General features: G+C 40.1%; 1 protein-coding gene across 9 annotated transcripts in view; it reads left to right on the top strand.

Annotated features, from left to right (window-relative positions):
* Positions 1-17498, top strand: part of epc2 (enhancer of polycomb 2) — a 57993-nt gene that overhangs the window by 27482 nt on the left and 13013 nt on the right. For 3 of the 9 annotated variants that reach the window (XM_078227982.1, XM_078227986.1, XM_078227988.1), the window contains exons 2-11: positions 2531-2690; positions 3405-3550; positions 6985-7191; positions 9002-9150; positions 9260-9395; positions 11392-11592; positions 12818-12907; positions 13371-13519; positions 15700-16040; positions 16827-16960. In XM_078227982.1, coding sequence (XP_078084108.1) covers positions 2531-2690; positions 3405-3550; positions 6985-7191; positions 9002-9150; positions 9260-9395; positions 11392-11592; positions 12818-12907; positions 13371-13519; positions 15700-16040; positions 16827-16960 — 1713 coding nt within the window. The remainder of the gene's footprint in view (positions 1-2530; positions 2691-3404; positions 3551-6984; positions 7192-9001; positions 9151-9259; positions 9396-11391; positions 11593-12817; positions 12908-13370; positions 13520-15699; positions 16041-16826; positions 16961-17498) is intronic. The other 6 variants (XM_078227985.1, XM_078227991.1, XM_078227984.1 and 3 more) reach the window with 3 other exon arrangements.

The raw sequence follows: 17498 nt of genomic DNA, 5'->3' as shown, positions 1-17498 counted from the left end.
GCTCTGGCAGCCACAGCATTTATCTGGATTGCCCAGTTCGGTTTCTGGTCAGTCGCCACCCCCAGGATCATAAGATGTTCCAAACCACCCAGTCTGTTAAGCACTTTGGAAGTGTTGACAGTGTTGTAGTGTAGAGAAATGAGGCAGTAACTTTGCACACAGCCCACTAACAACAACCAAATAATATATTTTTGTGATATTGATGTAGGGAAATAAACTTTGGCTTGGGGAATATCCCTGTTCTTGGAATAATGTTTGTAGGATCTTTTATCCATCAAAAGGATAGGCTTTGCTCTCTTTTTCACTGCAAATGCCTTTGTTCCTTCCAGTTGGCTGCAGTCATTTCAATCACAGGAAACTTTTCTGCAAAAAGTTTTGAAGGGATGATCCACTCTGTTACTGCACCATTCACATGACCTGACCCAGCCCTTATAAGAACATAAGAAATAGGAGCAGGAGTAGGCCATCTAGCCCCTCGAGCCTGCCCTGCCATGCAATAAGATCATGGCTGATCTGATAGTGGTTTAGTTCCACTTACCCGCCCACTCCCCATAACCCTTAATTCCCTTATTGATCAGAAATCTATCTACCTGTGACTTAAACATATTTAACAAGGTAGCCCCCACTGCTTCAATGGGCAGAGAATTCCAGAGATTCACTACCCTCCGAGAGACGTTCCCCCTCAACTCTGTTCTAAACTGACTCCCCCTTATTTTGAGGCTGTGTCCTCTAGTTCTTGTTTCCTTTCTAAGTGGAAAGAATCTCTCTGCCTCTACCCTGTCTAGCCCCTTCATTATCTTATATGTCTCATAAGATCTCCCCTCAGCCTTCTAAACTCCAACGAGTACAGGCCCAATCTACTCAATCTCTCCTCATAAGCCAACCCTCTCATCTCCGGTATCAACCTGGTGAACCTTCTCTGTACTCCCTCCAAGGCCAATATATCCTTCCGCAAATAAGGGGACCAAAATTGCACACAGTACTCCAGTTGCGGCCTCACCAGTACCTTGTACAATTGCAGCAAGACCTCCCTGATTTTATACTCCATCCCCTTCGCGACAAAGGCCAACGTTCCATTTGCCTTCTTGATCACCTGCTGCACCTGCAAACTGAGTTTTTGCGATTCATGCACAAGGACCCCCAGGTCCCTCTGCACAGCAGCATGTTGCAATTTTTCACCATTTAAATAATAGTCCATTTTACTATTATTCCTTCCAAAGTAGATAACCTCACACTTGTCAACGTTATGTTCTCTTCTGATTCAGCTTGACTCAGTCCTTCCAGTCCTTCTTTGCATCTCTCAATCTACCAGAGTAGCTGTATGATCTGACCTGTTTGGATTCATTCTTGACCTGCCCCAGTGTAATGTCCCTTCCCCCAACGACCCTTTTTCACCATGGTGATAGTCCTTTGCAGTCTTCTGTGCCGTTAGTTCCCTAAAACTGTTCCCAATAATCCAAACAAATCAGGCACATTAAATGTTTAAACAGATTTAAAAATTAGCTGATGAAAAGTTTGCCCATATTATAAAAATCAGACTGACTGCTGAGTTGCTAGAAAATTTATACATTGTAGATATCAGAGACTCATCTGCTCTTCAGAACTGTAACTACATTTTAACAATGGGCCATGTGCCAAAACATGATATTACCATTAAAAAAAACTGGTACCAGCAGGATAATCTGGCTGACTTGAGCCAAGATGGTCAATGTTCATATCTTTTACCCGCACTTTTCTACCGAGCAATCTAAAAATGCAACTTGAGTTCTGATGCGCGATATATCACACGAGAGGCAGGATGTACTCGGGAAATAAAGGCTTTTATTGCCAACAATAACGGAGCTACTATATACAGTATACAATCCCAGACTAAAGGGTCACCAGGCAGAGCAGTGACCGTTATACCTCTCCCAGGAGGCGGAGCCAACTGGGGTGTACCATAGGACTATATTAATAGGTAGAACAGCCCAACCCTAACCCCAACAGTAACATATCTACAGACTCATAGTACTGGCCAGACCATGGCTCAGCACTACCTGGTGGGAACCAACAATGGTTCACCACAAGTTCCAATGTCTCAAATTTCAGAAAGCTTTTATTGTTTTGAAAGTATATGTTGGAAAATTTGCTAACTGCTTTTTGAATTGTGTCCTTTATTTTTGAAGGAAACTTGTGATGGGATATGTTTAATACAGATTTTGCAATCCTTTCAGTAGCTTTTACAAGCGATCATTCTTCATTTGTATGCTGAAATTGACTTTTGATTAGCTGTTTGACAGCGGAGCATCACAGTAAAGCTAAATTCTAGCACAATCAAATGTTTGCATTTTTAGAAGAAAATGAGCTTTTTTTTCTGCTCTGATTTCGTAGTGAGAAAACACATAATTGAAATCAGGTAAACTGCTCCAGATCAGGGATCAACTTTGTTACTTCCTGGATTTTTATATAGTTTTGTATCACTTGGCCATCGGGGAAGCTCTAAACTTAACTTTAAATGTTGCAATAATGCAGTTTCCCTCCCTCCTTTCAGGAACACCATTTGCAGAGAGCTATTTCAGCCCAGCAGGTCTTCAGAGAAAAAAGGGAGAATATGGTTATTCCAGTGCCTGAGGCAGAGAGTAATGTCTCTTACTATGATCGTCTGTACAGGGGAGAATTCAAGGTTCCAAAACAGCTCATTCACATTCAGCGTAAGTTTGCTTATTCTCTGACTGACTTGGGGATTCCTCAGCCAGCATTTTTGTTGCTTTTAAGATGATCCCAGTTGGGAAGGAGTGTTCTCTCTCGTTCTCTCTCTCCTCCTCCCCGCCCGCCCCCCCCCCCCCCCAAAGTCACCATTAATGGAATGGCCAGTCTGTGTGCTTTGAAATTGCATTCTTTCATTCTGTTAAAAGTTTTAAATTCATCACTTTGTTTATCTCCTCGTGAATGTAAATGTAGGAAGACAAAGCTTAGAACGAGGAGCATGAGTCTTTGTTCTTTTGGGAAGTTTTATTTCACTTCACACTTCGCTATATTGAAGATTCAAACTTGCAATTTGTGAAAATCTTGAGAGGAGATTTTCTGCAATGTTTCAGTAGTTTCTTTTCAAGTGCTTTCTTTCTGCACTTTGCAGTTGGAAAATTTGACAACTTTCAGTGATTTTATTTCATCGTAGATGAGTTATCTTGAGTAAATGGTACACTTAATATTAATTTTATTTTTAAATATTTATCTAACGTGCAAAGATGAGATTGGTTTTAATTTGTGATTCTAATGAAATTAGCATGTTTCCTTAAACATTGAATTGTTATCACGTTCATTGCAATAATGCTTTTATTGCTAATAAAAAATAATTTGATTTTGAGCTTTGTTTTAAATACTCTGACATTTTATTTTTAAAAAAAATCTCCTTGTATTTACAGCTTTTAATCTGGATAGTGAACAGCCAGATTATGACATGGACTCTGAAGATGAGATATTATTCAATCGTCTGAGTAGAAAAATGGAGATTAAACCATTGCAATTTGAAGAGATGTTTGACCGACTGGAAAAGGCTAGTGGAAATCAGGTACTGTGCTACTTGTTGATGTATTGATGCTGGTAACAATAAATTCCAGTTTTTGTACTTTTTAAAAAGTATATATATTTTAAAAGTTTAAATTATTTAGGACCAAGTCACAATGGTGGGTAACTATACAGCAGGGAATGTGCAAGAGTAACTTGGCTGATTTGCTTGGGTTTGATATCTTGATCCCAGTTGGGTTCAGCTGACATCGAGGTACTCCAGAGACTAGAACTTGCTGATGTACTCCACTGAATAATTCATTTAGAGTACTTGCTATTCTCCCACACTGAATGCAGAAACTTACAGAGGTATTTTAGAACATAAACAAAATGTTCAGTAAAACTAAATTGACAGGCTTCGGGGTTGCACACCGTGAAATTCTCTTTTTCGATTGCCCAGTATATCAGTTTCTCACTTGGTATATATAATCAAAATCAGAACTGTAAAACAAAGCATGCAAAGACTCTGAATTTGAACTATTAATGCTGATGTTTGTGTGACACAATGGTTTAGGACGTTTTTTTTATTCCTAGCAATTGAGTTCAATTCCAAAGTTGTTGAGATTAAAAAAATCTCATCAGTGACGTTGGGAGAGTCCTAATAGAATAAGAAGCATTTGGCTGGTTAACAGTGTTTCCTTAAGGCATAAATCCATTCTAAATATATCCATAGAGTGTTTCAACTGACACATCTGTGCAGACCATGAGGATGGCTGGTGTCAAAACTGTAAAATTCAGGAGTAGTACAGTGGGGATCAGCATTTGGAAGGTTGGAATACATTATTGGACAAATGTAAATGTGTCCTGGAAATAGTTAACATTAACATTGAGTGCCAAATGACAAAACGTTGTATTCCCAGAAATATCTCCCCCCAAATAGTTCAGAAAAAGGGAAAAATAATTAGGTAGAGAATAAACTAGCCAGGGATGTGTAAACAGATTGTATGTGCTTCTACAAGTGTATATTAAAAGGAGAAGAGTTAAAAGTAAAGGTTGGTCCTCTAGAGGCAGAGACAGAAAGAATCCTCATGAGGAATGAGGAAATGGCAGAGACATTGAACAAATATTTTGTGTCTGTCTTCACATTAGAAGACACAAATTACAAATCACAAGTAAAGGGTAAACAAGGTGCTAATAAGAGTGAAGATATAAAATAATTAATGTCAGCAGTGGAAAAACTAGGGACTAAAATCTGTTAACCACTTCGGACTTGTAACCTACATCCTTTGGCTCAAAAGAGATAACTGCAGAGATAGTTGAAGAACCAATTCTGATTTCCCTCCGTTTTAGAACAGTCCCAGCAAATTGGAAATTAGAAAATATGGCAATGCTATTTCAGAAAGAGGGGACCGAGAAAGTCGGGAACTACAGGCTAGTTAGTCTGTCATCAGTGGTTAGGAAATTGCTGGATTCACTTAAGGAAGTCTTAAAATGCACTTAGAAAATCCATAATATGATTAAACAGAGGCAACATGGTTTTACAAAAGGGAAATCGTGTCCCACGAATTTATTATAGAGTTTTTTTATAGTAGGATAAAAAAGAGTCAGTTATTGTAGTTGGATTTCCAAATGGTGTTCCTTGGTATCATGCAAAAGGCTAATATGCAAGATGGGGTTGGCAGGATGGGAGGATAACATGGATAGAGGATTGGTTAACAGATAGGAAGCAGAGTAGGGTTAAACAGGGCATTTTCAAATTGGCTGGTTATAAAGATCAATACAGGGATCTCCGTTATTTACAATCTATTTTGATTTCTTAGATGAAGAGACCAAGAGTAGCGTATCCAAGTTTGTTGACCATACAAAGCTAGGTGGAAACGATCAGCTATGAGGAGGCAACAGAGACTGCAAAGAGATGTAGAAAGATTAAGTGTATAGGCAACAAAGTGATAGATGGAGTCTAATGTTGGCACGTGTGATATTCCTTTTGATGGCAAAAATAGAAAAGCACAATATTTTAAAAAAGGCTTAAAAATTACAAAGAATTTGGTTGTACTCGTACAAGGAACAGATAAAGTTAGCTTGCAGGTACAGTGAGCAATTAGGAAGTCAAATGACATGTTGGGCTTTATTACAAGGGGAGTATCGTACAAGAAAAAACAATCTTGCTAAAATTGTATGGGGCTTTAGTGAGATCACATCTGGAGTACTGTGCACGCTTCTGGTCTCCATACCGAATGAACGATATAACCTACCGATTTCCCCATACCGAATGAACGGAAATCCTGTTATGGGGGGATTCTGACTTAGAGGCGTTCAGTCATAATCCCACGGATGTTAGCTTCGCACCATTGGCTCCTCAGCCAAGCACATACACCAAACGTTCAAACCTGTGGTTCCTCTCATACTGAGCAGGATTACTATTGCAACCACACTTTGTAATCTTGGAGGCAATACAGCAAAAGTTCACTAGTTTGGTTGCTGTAAAGGGAAGCTTGTCCTATGATGAAAGGCTGAATAAACTGGGCCTCAACTCTCTGGAGTTTAGAAGAATTAAATGTGATCCCATTGAAGTACACTAGATTCTGAAGGGACCTCGCAGGGTAACACTAGGAAGTTGTTTCTCCTAGCTGGTAATCTGGAATATGGGGGTAGAGTTTCAGGACAAGGATCACTTAGGGGATGAAAGCATTTTTCGCTGAAGGTTGTGAATCTTCATAATTTTCTACCCCAGAGTATTGTGATGCTCCATTGCTGAGTATATTTAAGGATGATGTGAACAGAATTTTGGTCTCCTGGAATCAAGTGATATGGGGTTTGGCAAGAAGGTGCAGTTGAGGCAGAAAATCGGCCATGATTATATTGAATGGTGATTATTGGATGTTGCCTAGGCTGGAGCATTTCAGCTTTGATGGGAAGCTGATTAGGCTCTGGTTATTTCCTTAGAGCAGGGAAGACTGAGGAAGGACCTGATTGAGGTGCATGAAATTATGAGAGGCATACGATAGATTGTAAAAAAAACATTCCCATTAGTAGAGGGGTCAGTAACCAGGAGATATATATTTTTAGATAACGGACAGGAGTTTCGAAGGAATTTGAGGGAAAACCTTTTCACCCAGAGGGTGGTCGGAATCTGGAAGTCGCTGCTTGAATGGGTAGTAGAGATGGGAACCCTCGCAAAATTTAAGAAGCACTTAGCTGAGCATTCGAAATACCATAGCATACAAGGCTTTGGACCAAGTGCTGGAAAATGGGATTAGAATGGATAGATACTTGACGGCTGGTGCAGACATGAAGGGCCAAAGGGCCTCTTTCTGTGCTGTAAAACTCTTGACTCTGTGATGCAAGCTCAAGAGGCCACATGGTTTACTGTTGCTATTTTTATGTTCCTGTGCCTATGAATAAATGAACACAGAAATCGTGAACCATAAAATCTCAGTTTGCATGGTTGTACTATCACAAAATAAAAGTTTTTTTTGTAATTATCTTGTTCTTCAGCTTGTATCTATTCAAGAGGCCAGATTGCTTTTGAAAGAAGATGACTACCTGATAAAAGCAGTATATGATTACTGGGCAAGAAAACGCAAAAACTGCAGGGCACCCTCCCTCATCCCCTTGGTGAAACAGGAGAAAAGAGATGGTTCCACTAACAATGATCCATATGTTGCTTTTCGAAGAAGAACGGAGAAGATGCAGACTAGAAAGGTGAGCACAGTTAAATCCCTGTTGTCCGGTTCCTGATCTAAATAATGAAGGTGAAGACTGGGGATTGGGTTGTGGGAGCCCGGTGTTTTCCCATGTGGAAGGCACATTAAGGTCACCCTGTCTGATCTTTCCCATTCTTTAGTAATTGACTTCAGAATAGTATTGATGGTAATTTGTCGTGCCTCACAAATTTGCTAGAATTTTTTGAGGAGGTAACTAAGTGTTTTGATGAAGGTAGGGCAGTTGATGTCATATACATGGATTTTAGTAAGGCGTTTGATAAGGTCCCCCATGGTCGGCTTATGATGAAAGTAAGGAGGTGCGGGATAGAGGGAAAGTTGGCCGATTGGATGGGTAACTGGCTATCAGATCGAAGACAGAGGGTGGTGGTGGATGGAAAATTTTCGGACTGGAGGCAGGTTGCTAGCGGAGTGCCACAGGGATCAGTGCTTGGTCCTCTGCTCTTTGTGATTTTTATTAATGACTTAGAGGAGGGGGCTGAAGGGTGGATCAGTAAATTTGCTGATGACACCAAGATTGGTGGAGTAGTGGATGAGGTGGAGGGCTGTTGTAGACTGCAAAGAGACATAGATAGGATGCAAAGCTGGGCTCAAAAATGGCAAATGGAGTTTAACCCTGATAAATGTGAGGTGATTCATTTTGGTAGGACTAATTTAAATGTGGATTACAGGGTCAGAGGTAGGGTTCAGAAGACTGTGGAGGAACAGAGATCTTGGGGTCCATATCCACAGATCTCTGAAGGTTGCCACTCAAGTGGATAGAGCTGTGAAGAAGGCCTATAGTGTGTTAGCTTTTATTAACAGGGAGTTAGAGTTTAAGAGCCGTGGGGTTATGCTGCAACTGTACAGGACCTTGGTGAGACCACATTTGGAATATTGTGTGCAGTTCTGGTCACCTCACTATAAGAAGGATGTGGAAGCGCTGGAAAGAGTGCAGAGGAGATTTACCAGGATGCTGCCTGGTTTGGAGGGTAGGTCTTATGAGGAAAGGTTGAGGGAGCTAGGGCTGTTCTCTCTGGAGCAGAGGAGGCTGAGGGGAGACTTAATAGAGGTTTATAAAATGATGAAGGGGATAGATAGAGTGAACGTTCAAAGACTATTTCCTCGGGTGGATGGAGCTATTACAAGGGGGCATAACTATAGGGTTCATGGTGGGAGATATAGGAAGGATATCAGAGGTAGGTTCTTTACGCAGAGAGTGGTTGGGGTGTGGAATGGACTGCCTGCAGTGATAGTGGAGTCAGACACTTTAGGAGCATTTAAGCGGTTATTGGATAGGCACATGGAGCACACCAGGATGATAGGGAGTGGGATAGCTTGATCTTGGTTTCAGATAAAGCTCGGCACAACATTGTGGGCTGAAGGGCCTGTTCTGTGCTGTACTGTTCTATGTTCAAACCATATTGTCTATCCCATGCTCTGGATATTGTGCAGCACAAGATGTTTAGTTCACGAATAGGGAGTTGATAAGAGTGCGGATCCCTCACTAGCAAAAACACTGGATTTGTATGAAGTAAGAACGTATTGTGTTTAGGTTGTACAATTATTGAGTTGGGATCAAGGCAGGGACTGCGTAGGTGCTTTATTTGTGACGTTGCTGACATGAGAATGTTTAGTGTGACTATGGCGAGCTGAGCAAGCTGCTCTCTCCATGTGTTTACTGCGTTCAAAATCAAGAAGATTGTAAAGGCAATGTTAATTCAGTGGGTAAAATGATGCAACTAACAGCTTTGATATGGGTGCATTTTCTGTTTATACAACATAAGGATTTGAATTTTTTTTAAAAACAGAATCGCAAAAACGATGAAGCTTCATATGAGAAAATGTTGAAGCTGCGTCGAGAGTTCAGCCGGGCAGTTACCATCCTAGAAATGATTAAGAGGCGGGAAAAAACTAAAAGGGATTTGCTTCATCTTACACTGGATGTGGTTGAGAAAAGGTATAGCAGGAAATTTTGTTCTAAGCCAGAAAAATATGTCACCCTGGTCATCATCTGATTTTAGTCCTGACTTGTAGGAACTGTTGAACTTTTATTACTGTTTGAATAGGTACCATATGGGTGACTTTGGTGGAGAAATTATGAGTGAGCTGAGGACTCTAAAACAAGAAAAGATGGTCTCCAACACTCCAGTATCTCTTCACAATGGCAATCATTGCAAAGCAGCAGAAAGCAAAACTGTTAAGGTAAAAATTCTGTGTCAGATTTTCCCTTGTGCATTGATTTGTACATATTGATTGTGGACTATTCTGTATTTTGAGATTTCATAGTGATTATTTTTGACCAAATCAATTTTCACAATTGGGTAAGTTAGTGTATTTAATTTGGAGTGGCCATCTTGGATTTCTTTCCAGTAACTGATATCACAGATCAGACAATTCATCCTACTGTAGCAGTCTGTCAGAGATGTTCAACTTACTTGATCACTACGTTAATGGCTGGCTGAATACCACTTTATTGGTAAATTAACAGTTCGACCAATTTTTCCAGAGTTGCATCCATCTTCAAAATGAACTTAACGTGTACAAAATATAAGTGAAATATTTAAAATTTTTAAAGAACAGCTGAAGTTGAAAACCATTCTATTCATGGGAAAAGGAACAAAGTTCAAGTAAAAATAAGAAGGACAATAAGCAGTATTTAACAGTTCTGTTTTTGTTACATGGGGGTGAATTTTACCGTTGCGCCTGCCACGGGAATTGGAGCAGGCGAGGCGTGGACCTTGGAAAGGTCTGTTGACTTTGGGTGGGGTTTTCCAGTTTTGGGGCGAGCGAGGCCGGAAAATCCCACCCATAGTATTAGATGCAGCATCCAAGTTACATTCTTGCTAGTGTTTCAGTATCAATATAGAAGAGCAGCATTCAATAAGCTTTTAATCAAATTAGCCAAAACAGAATACAAATTATGAAAAATCATGGATCACAAGCTAATTACAAGAAGATCCCTTCATCCATCCAGAAAAACTCTCAAACCCTCCTCTTGTCGTATTCAGCTGTTTTTTAAACCCATCTCTTAATTTCAGTGTTCTAATCAGGAGATTGTTTCCTGAATTCATTGGTCTCTATCTTGCTATGCATCCAATCTTGCTTTTTACTTGCTTGACAGTGGTGTCTGTCCTGCACTCTCAGTTTAATTTAAAGCAATTTTCCTGGTTTACCATCAGAATGTTTTGCTTGCCTCTATAAGATCATCTTCTGGATGCTTCCTTTCAAAATTGACAAACTCAAGTTTCTTCAGCCTCTCTCAAGTCAGACCTGTGACCAGAAAAATCAGCCTTTGGCTATCCTATGCACTGCCTTACCACTTGAGTGACTTTCTTATGCCTTGGACGAACTGAACGCACGACTACAATAACCAGAGCTTTGTTGTTTTGACAATTGATTTTGTGTATTTTATATTGTTTAACTGTATACTAAGGATATTGGTTATTTTTACCTGACAATATATTCCTAACTCTTCAAAAAATTGGTTGTGCTAAATGGAAGAGCTGCACAAAACATAATCTGTGTAGTCGAAGCAATTGATTAAGTGAGAATAGAAAGTTTTATCAAGGTTTCTTGATTGGAATTATCTTTGAAAACAAAATATTGCAACAATATTTTATTTAAATTGATTAATTTGAATTGCTTAATTTGAACTATTGAATAATTCAATTTTATTGGTGGGTAAAAGTTGTTCCAAATTAATTGAGTAGACTGCATTTCACAATTTAGCACTTTCTGGAAAAAGTACTGCAACAATATTTCCAGAGGTGATTAAGTATATTAAAGCGTTTTTAAAAACTCAAAGAGCATTCAAGGGATGAATAGAGCAGGATTATTTCTTATCAGAAAGTAAATGACACAAAATCGTCAATTTAATAGCGAGGAGAGGGATTAGATTAAGCTTTGAGTTTCTGGAGCAGGACGGACGTTGAGGTAACAAGCAGGGCATAATGTTTAAGTAAAGGAAGTAAACATTTTTAGCAGGAAGGTACAAAACTGTAGGGAGGGAATAAGTCAGTGAGGTTAGTTTTGGGTTGCTGTAGCAAACACCATCTCTTATGTCATCAACTTCTGTGGTTCGATCTAAAGCCAGTCTATTAGTAAGAATGTAATATTTAAATTAAGAATTGTCATAGTTTATGCAAAGTGTTTGTAACTGGAACTAGATTACTTAATCTGCTTTTATTTTTCTTTTAAGCAGCAACAACCACACCTGATATCGTTCAAAGAGGAGGTTACTGATACTGTTCGAGTAAAAAAGAAATATGTGAAGAAGAAGCATAAAACTTCTGAGTGTGTTGTTTTGCACCATCAGACGAGCACAGAATTACAACCAGCCCTGAAGAGGGACATTAAACAGTATGACTTTCTCAGCTCTGATGAAGAGTCTTACACCCAGGTATGCTAGGTTATTTTTCTTTTCTATCGGTAAATAAATCGATAGTGGGTTCAGACAATGTGCTGTGTTGTGCTGAGCATAGTGACATATTTTAAATGAAGAGCAGGATAACATTAGCTCCGCTTATGTCTGCATTTTCTATAGAGAGGTGGCCATGCTTGCTGTTTCAGAGATGGTCAATGGTAATTTTTAAGTGATTTGAAGATTGTGCTCATCAAAGTTAAACTCTGATGGCAAAAGCAACACCCTTGTCAACAAGTGTGAGCATCAAGGAGACTTGGAGCAAGGTTTATCTTACACAGCTGCAGCAGTGCACCTTAATTTTAATCTGAATCTCAGAAGAGCACACCATAAAATCTATAACATTATTTTTTGTGCCAATTTTTTGTTGTGAATCTGTCATTGGAAAAGTTAGGAATTTCAATTTATGTACACATGTACAGTAGGTTCATAAATACCTACATTGTAATTGTATGATACTTGTGTGGAAAGTATATTCCGACTTGAAATCGCTGCTCTTTTTGTAGTAGTGTAGATCACGTGATTGAAATGATCTGAGTGGTCTTGATGTGGAGATGACGGCGTTGGACTGGGGTAAACACAGTAAGGAGTCTAACAACACCAGGTTAAAGTCCAACAGGTTTATTTGGTAGAAAACGCCACTAGCTTTCGGAGCGCTGCTCCTTCGTTAGGTGAGTGGGAGATCCCACTCACCTGACGAAGGAGCAGTGCTCCGAAAGCTAGTGGCGTTTGCTACCAAATAAACCTGTTGGACTTTAATCTGGTGTTGTTAGACTCCTTACTGAGTGGTCTTGTCAGGGCTCAATTGGACATAAGGATGGGAAAGGAAGCCCTACATGCTAGTAACTGTTCTTGTTAAGGTAAATACCCCTCGTAACTGACTGGCATGACCCGAGCCACTCACCGACACACCAATCTGTATTCCTTTCTCCCTCTCCCCCTATCCCTGATGTTCCTGTCAATTAATTTATATGCAAAAATAATCAAAAGTATGAATGCAAGAGACCTAATTTACTTCATAAAAGGAAGGGGAAATGTCACATGATGGTACATCTCCGTATTATGTACTGTCCTAGTTCAATTTTCTGAGGAGGAAATTTGCTCATATCACATATAGGTGATTAAATTGAGTTCCCTCTTACTGATATTAATTATTATTTGAAGATATGCAAAAGGCACTGATTTTTTTCTTTGATTTTGTTAGGTCCCTTCTCCTGTATCGGAGCCAGAAGAAGACAGTGATCCTGATGGACCGTTTGCTTTCAGGAGGAAAGCAGGCTGCCAGTACTACGCTGTAAGAAAATATCTATCAATACATATATAGTAGATAAATTGCATGTAGCATCTTGGCAGACAGCTGTGATTTGAAATTTTCTTCAAATTATTTCTGTTGTGTTAGCCAAATGGTGCATATCCTTTAAAAGTTAGGACTTTGAAAATGTGTGGATGCACTTCTTTAGTAAATTAATGTTGTGGGTTTTTTAATACATTGAAATTACAACAGTTGTTTATCCTCCAAGTTCAGGAATCTTGTTTCCAATTCCTTTTATCTCCCTTTTCTTCCAACCTTCCAATTAATTCCCAAAGTTGACATACTCCCTGCTGAGATTTTCCAGCACTTTCTGTTTTTGTTAGTTTTTTAAAGGTCACATGTAAAGTTCTTTGTAGATCTATGGCAGTAGCATTGTGGAAAGACAATCAATCATTCATCATTTATGATCATTTATTATATCTTATAAATTTCTGTTCCATTACAGCCTCATTTGGATCAGACGAGTACTTGTCCACGGCAGACTCCTGAACCAGCTGGGCTAAGTGAGTCACGGTACAGGTACTGCTTGACCACACTCACTGTTCCAAGAAGGTGCATAGGTTTAGCACGGAGGCGCATAGGTCGTGGAGGAAGGTATGTGAATGTTTTGAGCTAATTAAAAGAGAATTGAAAAGAACTTGAGTTAGCGGGGGTGTCGAATTTTTAATTTAGTTCAGTGACACTTTTGAAGATTCATTCTAGTCTAATTGTCATGTTGAGGGTTTCTGGATTATAGCTGTTAAAATAGCATTAAAGTATCTGAATCTTTTAGAGAATTGTGCACTTAAGTTTTGCATTTGCAAGATAGTTTCAACTAATGGGACTATATGTAATATTGATCATTCAACAACAGAATGGATCATTTATAGTGGGTACATGCTGTTACTGTTTGGCTAGATCTCAAAGTAACACTTAAAGGGAAGTTTATTCTAATATACTTTTGCAAACATTCATGATTTATAATTTTGTTAATTTTCTATGTTTTAGCAGAAGTTGATGCGACAGCTCTGTAGCATTTTTCTTTCCACTGCCTTTTTCTTTTAAAAACTGACTGTTATACTTACCACATACTGCAATGTCGTACAATCCTATGAACTTTGGATTCCTCCAACTCTGCTCTTTTGCATTCTCCACTCCCTTTGCCCCATCATTGGTAGCAATGTGTTCAGCTGTCTTGTCTGTAAGCGCTGTAATTCCCTTCCCCCTGAACCCCTGCCTCCAACTGTCTCCCTTACTCAGGTTTTCAGTTAAGACAATTTTGCGTTGTCACCAGCAATCGCTAATGTTCATGAAACACATTAGATGCAGATGCCAAAGGCAGATGGAATGGGTGGACTTTTCTCCGGTTAGTGGGGATGGGAAGATTAGAAAAAATCATGTCAGGTAGAGATCCTGATGCAATCTTACCCCTTCCTGGATTTCCAAGGGGACGAGTGGGAGCGCAGTGGGGATCTCACTTGTCTGAAGCAAGAATCAATTGAACTACTTAGAAAGGCAATTAGGTGTGATTTTGTGCATGAATTCGCTCTTTCCCAAGAATGCATGAGTTCAATGCTGTATCTCCAACTTGGCAGGTTGGAGGTGAGCACACAACATGGAAAACTTGCGCAGTGAAACTGACAAGCTGTGAAAGGTTTGGTCAGTCACACTGAAGAGCTACAGTCGTGGCTGCTGTTGTTTAAAGTACTGCTTCTTGCAGAGCGTGTTATCGATGATTGTCAACAATGAGGGAAGGCACTTCACCCACCTTCAGTTGCACTTCCTTGCTTCCTGCCTTCAGAATGACTTGGTAGCAGTTAATGCAACCTCACTATCTACCACTGCTGAGGGTCAATGAGGCGTAACACTGTCAGGTGCCCCTAAAGGCAGCAGGCGCAACTATCCTCAACCATAGCCCTTCCACCACAGAGCAGAGGGTATGGGCACAGAGATCCAGCTTCAAAGAGGCGAGACTTCCCAACACAGGCTATACAAGCAGAAGGTCAGTTTTCATGATGTCTGTGCAGCAGTGCCTCAGGAAGCTTAGGCTGTCACGGCAGGTCGCTGCTGATATTTGCACCTTCATGGAACAGAACCTCCTTCCCAGTGGATCAGGTGGGCACATGTTGCCAGTGGCCTAGAAGATGTCTGTCACAGGATGCCCAGCCCTCATCTCTGCTCCTCTGCAGGCTGCATGCTTCCTTCTCCTGCTTTATATGCTGTTAATGACATCTGTGCAGAGATGCAGGGAAGAATGCGATTAGTGGAGGTTTACTGTGAGGGTGCAAGAGAGTAATTGACTGAGTATTGGCTATTCAGATGGGAATGTGCAGTGTCTTCGGAAAGAGCAATGAGTCAAGTAGCAATCTATATCTACTGAGGCATACTGTACAAGAGTATGCTTTGTGCATCAGAGTGTGGGGCTTTGACATCTGAAGGTGTCATGCTGCCCGGTCGGCATGCCCCCTTGAGGTCCTCAATCCTTTTGGTGCACGATGTATGGTCTCCAGTTGGAGAACATACTTGCTGATCTTTCATCAGAACCAGATTCAATGAAAGGTAATCAACCTGAAACGTTAACTGTTTTCTCTCCACAGATGCTGCCACACTGAGTATTTCCAGCTGTTTGTGTTTTAAATTTAGCAATTCTAGTGGTCTGTCCATCTTTGCTTTGGTTGAACAGATTCTTTATATTAATTAGTTCAAGCTCTTGTAGCAACCATAAAATCGTGTTCATCATTGTGCTCATGTCAACTATATAGATTTAATACCGACTTTTGTTCTTCCCCTTCTAGGTTTTTGTTAGATCGTGCATCCACAGATCATGACCACATTCTACGCCAAATTGACCCAGAAATGTTGTCATCTCCTAGCTCCCCAGCTGCTTTTCCGTCTGATGACTCATGGACCATTTCTTCTAATAAAGACTTTACAAATAGACTGTCACTTAGTGAAATACTAAGCAATATCAAAGCATGCCGATTACGGCACTTCCAACCTCGGTTATCTCAGCTTCAGGACAGCGATAACCACTGTACTTCCAAAAAATTAGGACAGAATGTGAATAAAAAAAGAACTCCAACGTCTTCTATTTTACCATCAAGTACCATGATCACCAGTAGGAATAGGATATCTGGTGAGTACTGCTGTTTTTGTAAGCCTTTCTGTTTCAGTGGGACCTCTGACTCCTCCAGCTGTTAACAGCAGAATTTGCAAATGCTGAACAGTTAATTGGAAGTCATTACAACCAGGAAGTTCAGATTTAAATGTATACATTTCTTCTCTTGCTCTTTCCCCTTTCTTGTTCTCCTACATTGCCTTGTGCATATGAGTAACTTCTGTGGGTACACAACATTGTTCCATTTATTTCATGATGTATTCTTTCCTGCATATCCATTGGAACCGTGCATTGGGGCAGCACGGTGGCACAGTGGTTAGCACTGCTGCCTCACAGTGCCAGGGACCCAAGTTCGATTTCCGGCTTGGATCACTGTCTGTGTGGAGTTTGCACACTCTCCCCTTGTCTGCGTGAGTTTCCTCCGGGTGCTCTGGTTTCCTCCCACAGTCCAAAGATGTGCGGGTTAGGTTGATTGGCCATGCTAAATTGATCCTAGTGTCAGGGGGATTAGTTGGGTCAATTTGTGGGGTTACAGGAATCGGGCCTGGGTGGGATTGTGGTTGATGCAGACTCAATGGGCTGAATGGCCTCCTTCTGCACTGTAAGATTCTATGTTTCTAACCACCTCAGAAAATCACTTTTTAAAGTATATATTGAACGTCACCACACAAACCTCAGAGGTTTTTTAAAAATCTTGAAATATTTGTCATTTTGTGTTCTTGATTAACCTAAAAAAAATCCAGTTAATTTTATTTGGTACTTAACTGACATTGAATTAAAATCTAAGCCTATTTCCTTGTCTAGTAACAGGTGGCATAACAGAAGAGCAGTACCACACCCATCAACAGCAGCTTGTTCAGATGCAAAGACAACAGTTAGCACAGATACACCGTCAACAATCCCAACATTCCTCAAACATCTCCCACGGAAGTTTACAGGTAACATCGCTTGTGCAATATGTTTGACTTTGTTTGATATTTTACACTCCTCCAAGTGACAGGAGGATACAGCAGCATTGTAGCCTGTAATGGTGAATGGAATACTTAAAACCAATGTTTCGGTTGCCCAATGCTGTGTACAGTTGTCTGCATCAACAATATTCCTTAACCCATCTTCTGAGAGCACATTAAGAGGTTGTGATTACTTTTCTCCTCCTCGCCCATCAGTATGTCATAGAAACATCGCACAAGTTGATTACATGGTAATAATGCTGCAGTGTTCATATGGGGATAAAGGGGAACGTGTGACTTATCACCTATTAAGGTGTATGCCATGTTTGGTGATTCGGCTGTTAGCTTTTGGGCTCTGGTATGGATATTTTCTTGGTTCAGCATCACATCTCATTCTCTGTGAACCAAAATGCATCTAGGTAAATCGGAGTTTGCTGTTCATTTATTTGAATATATTGTGGGTTGCCATGTGATCTCGTCTTTGATAAATATAAGCTCATCAGGTTGTGATTCAGGTTATCAATCA

Source organism: Mustelus asterias, chromosome 14 (genome assembly GCF_964213995.1).
Source record: "Mustelus asterias chromosome 14, sMusAst1.hap1.1, whole genome shotgun sequence".
Classification (NCBI taxonomy): Eukaryota; Metazoa; Chordata; class Chondrichthyes; order Carcharhiniformes; family Triakidae; genus Mustelus; species Mustelus asterias.
Note: the sequence above shows the minus strand (reverse complement) of the source record. Positions and strands in the feature narration are given on the sequence as shown.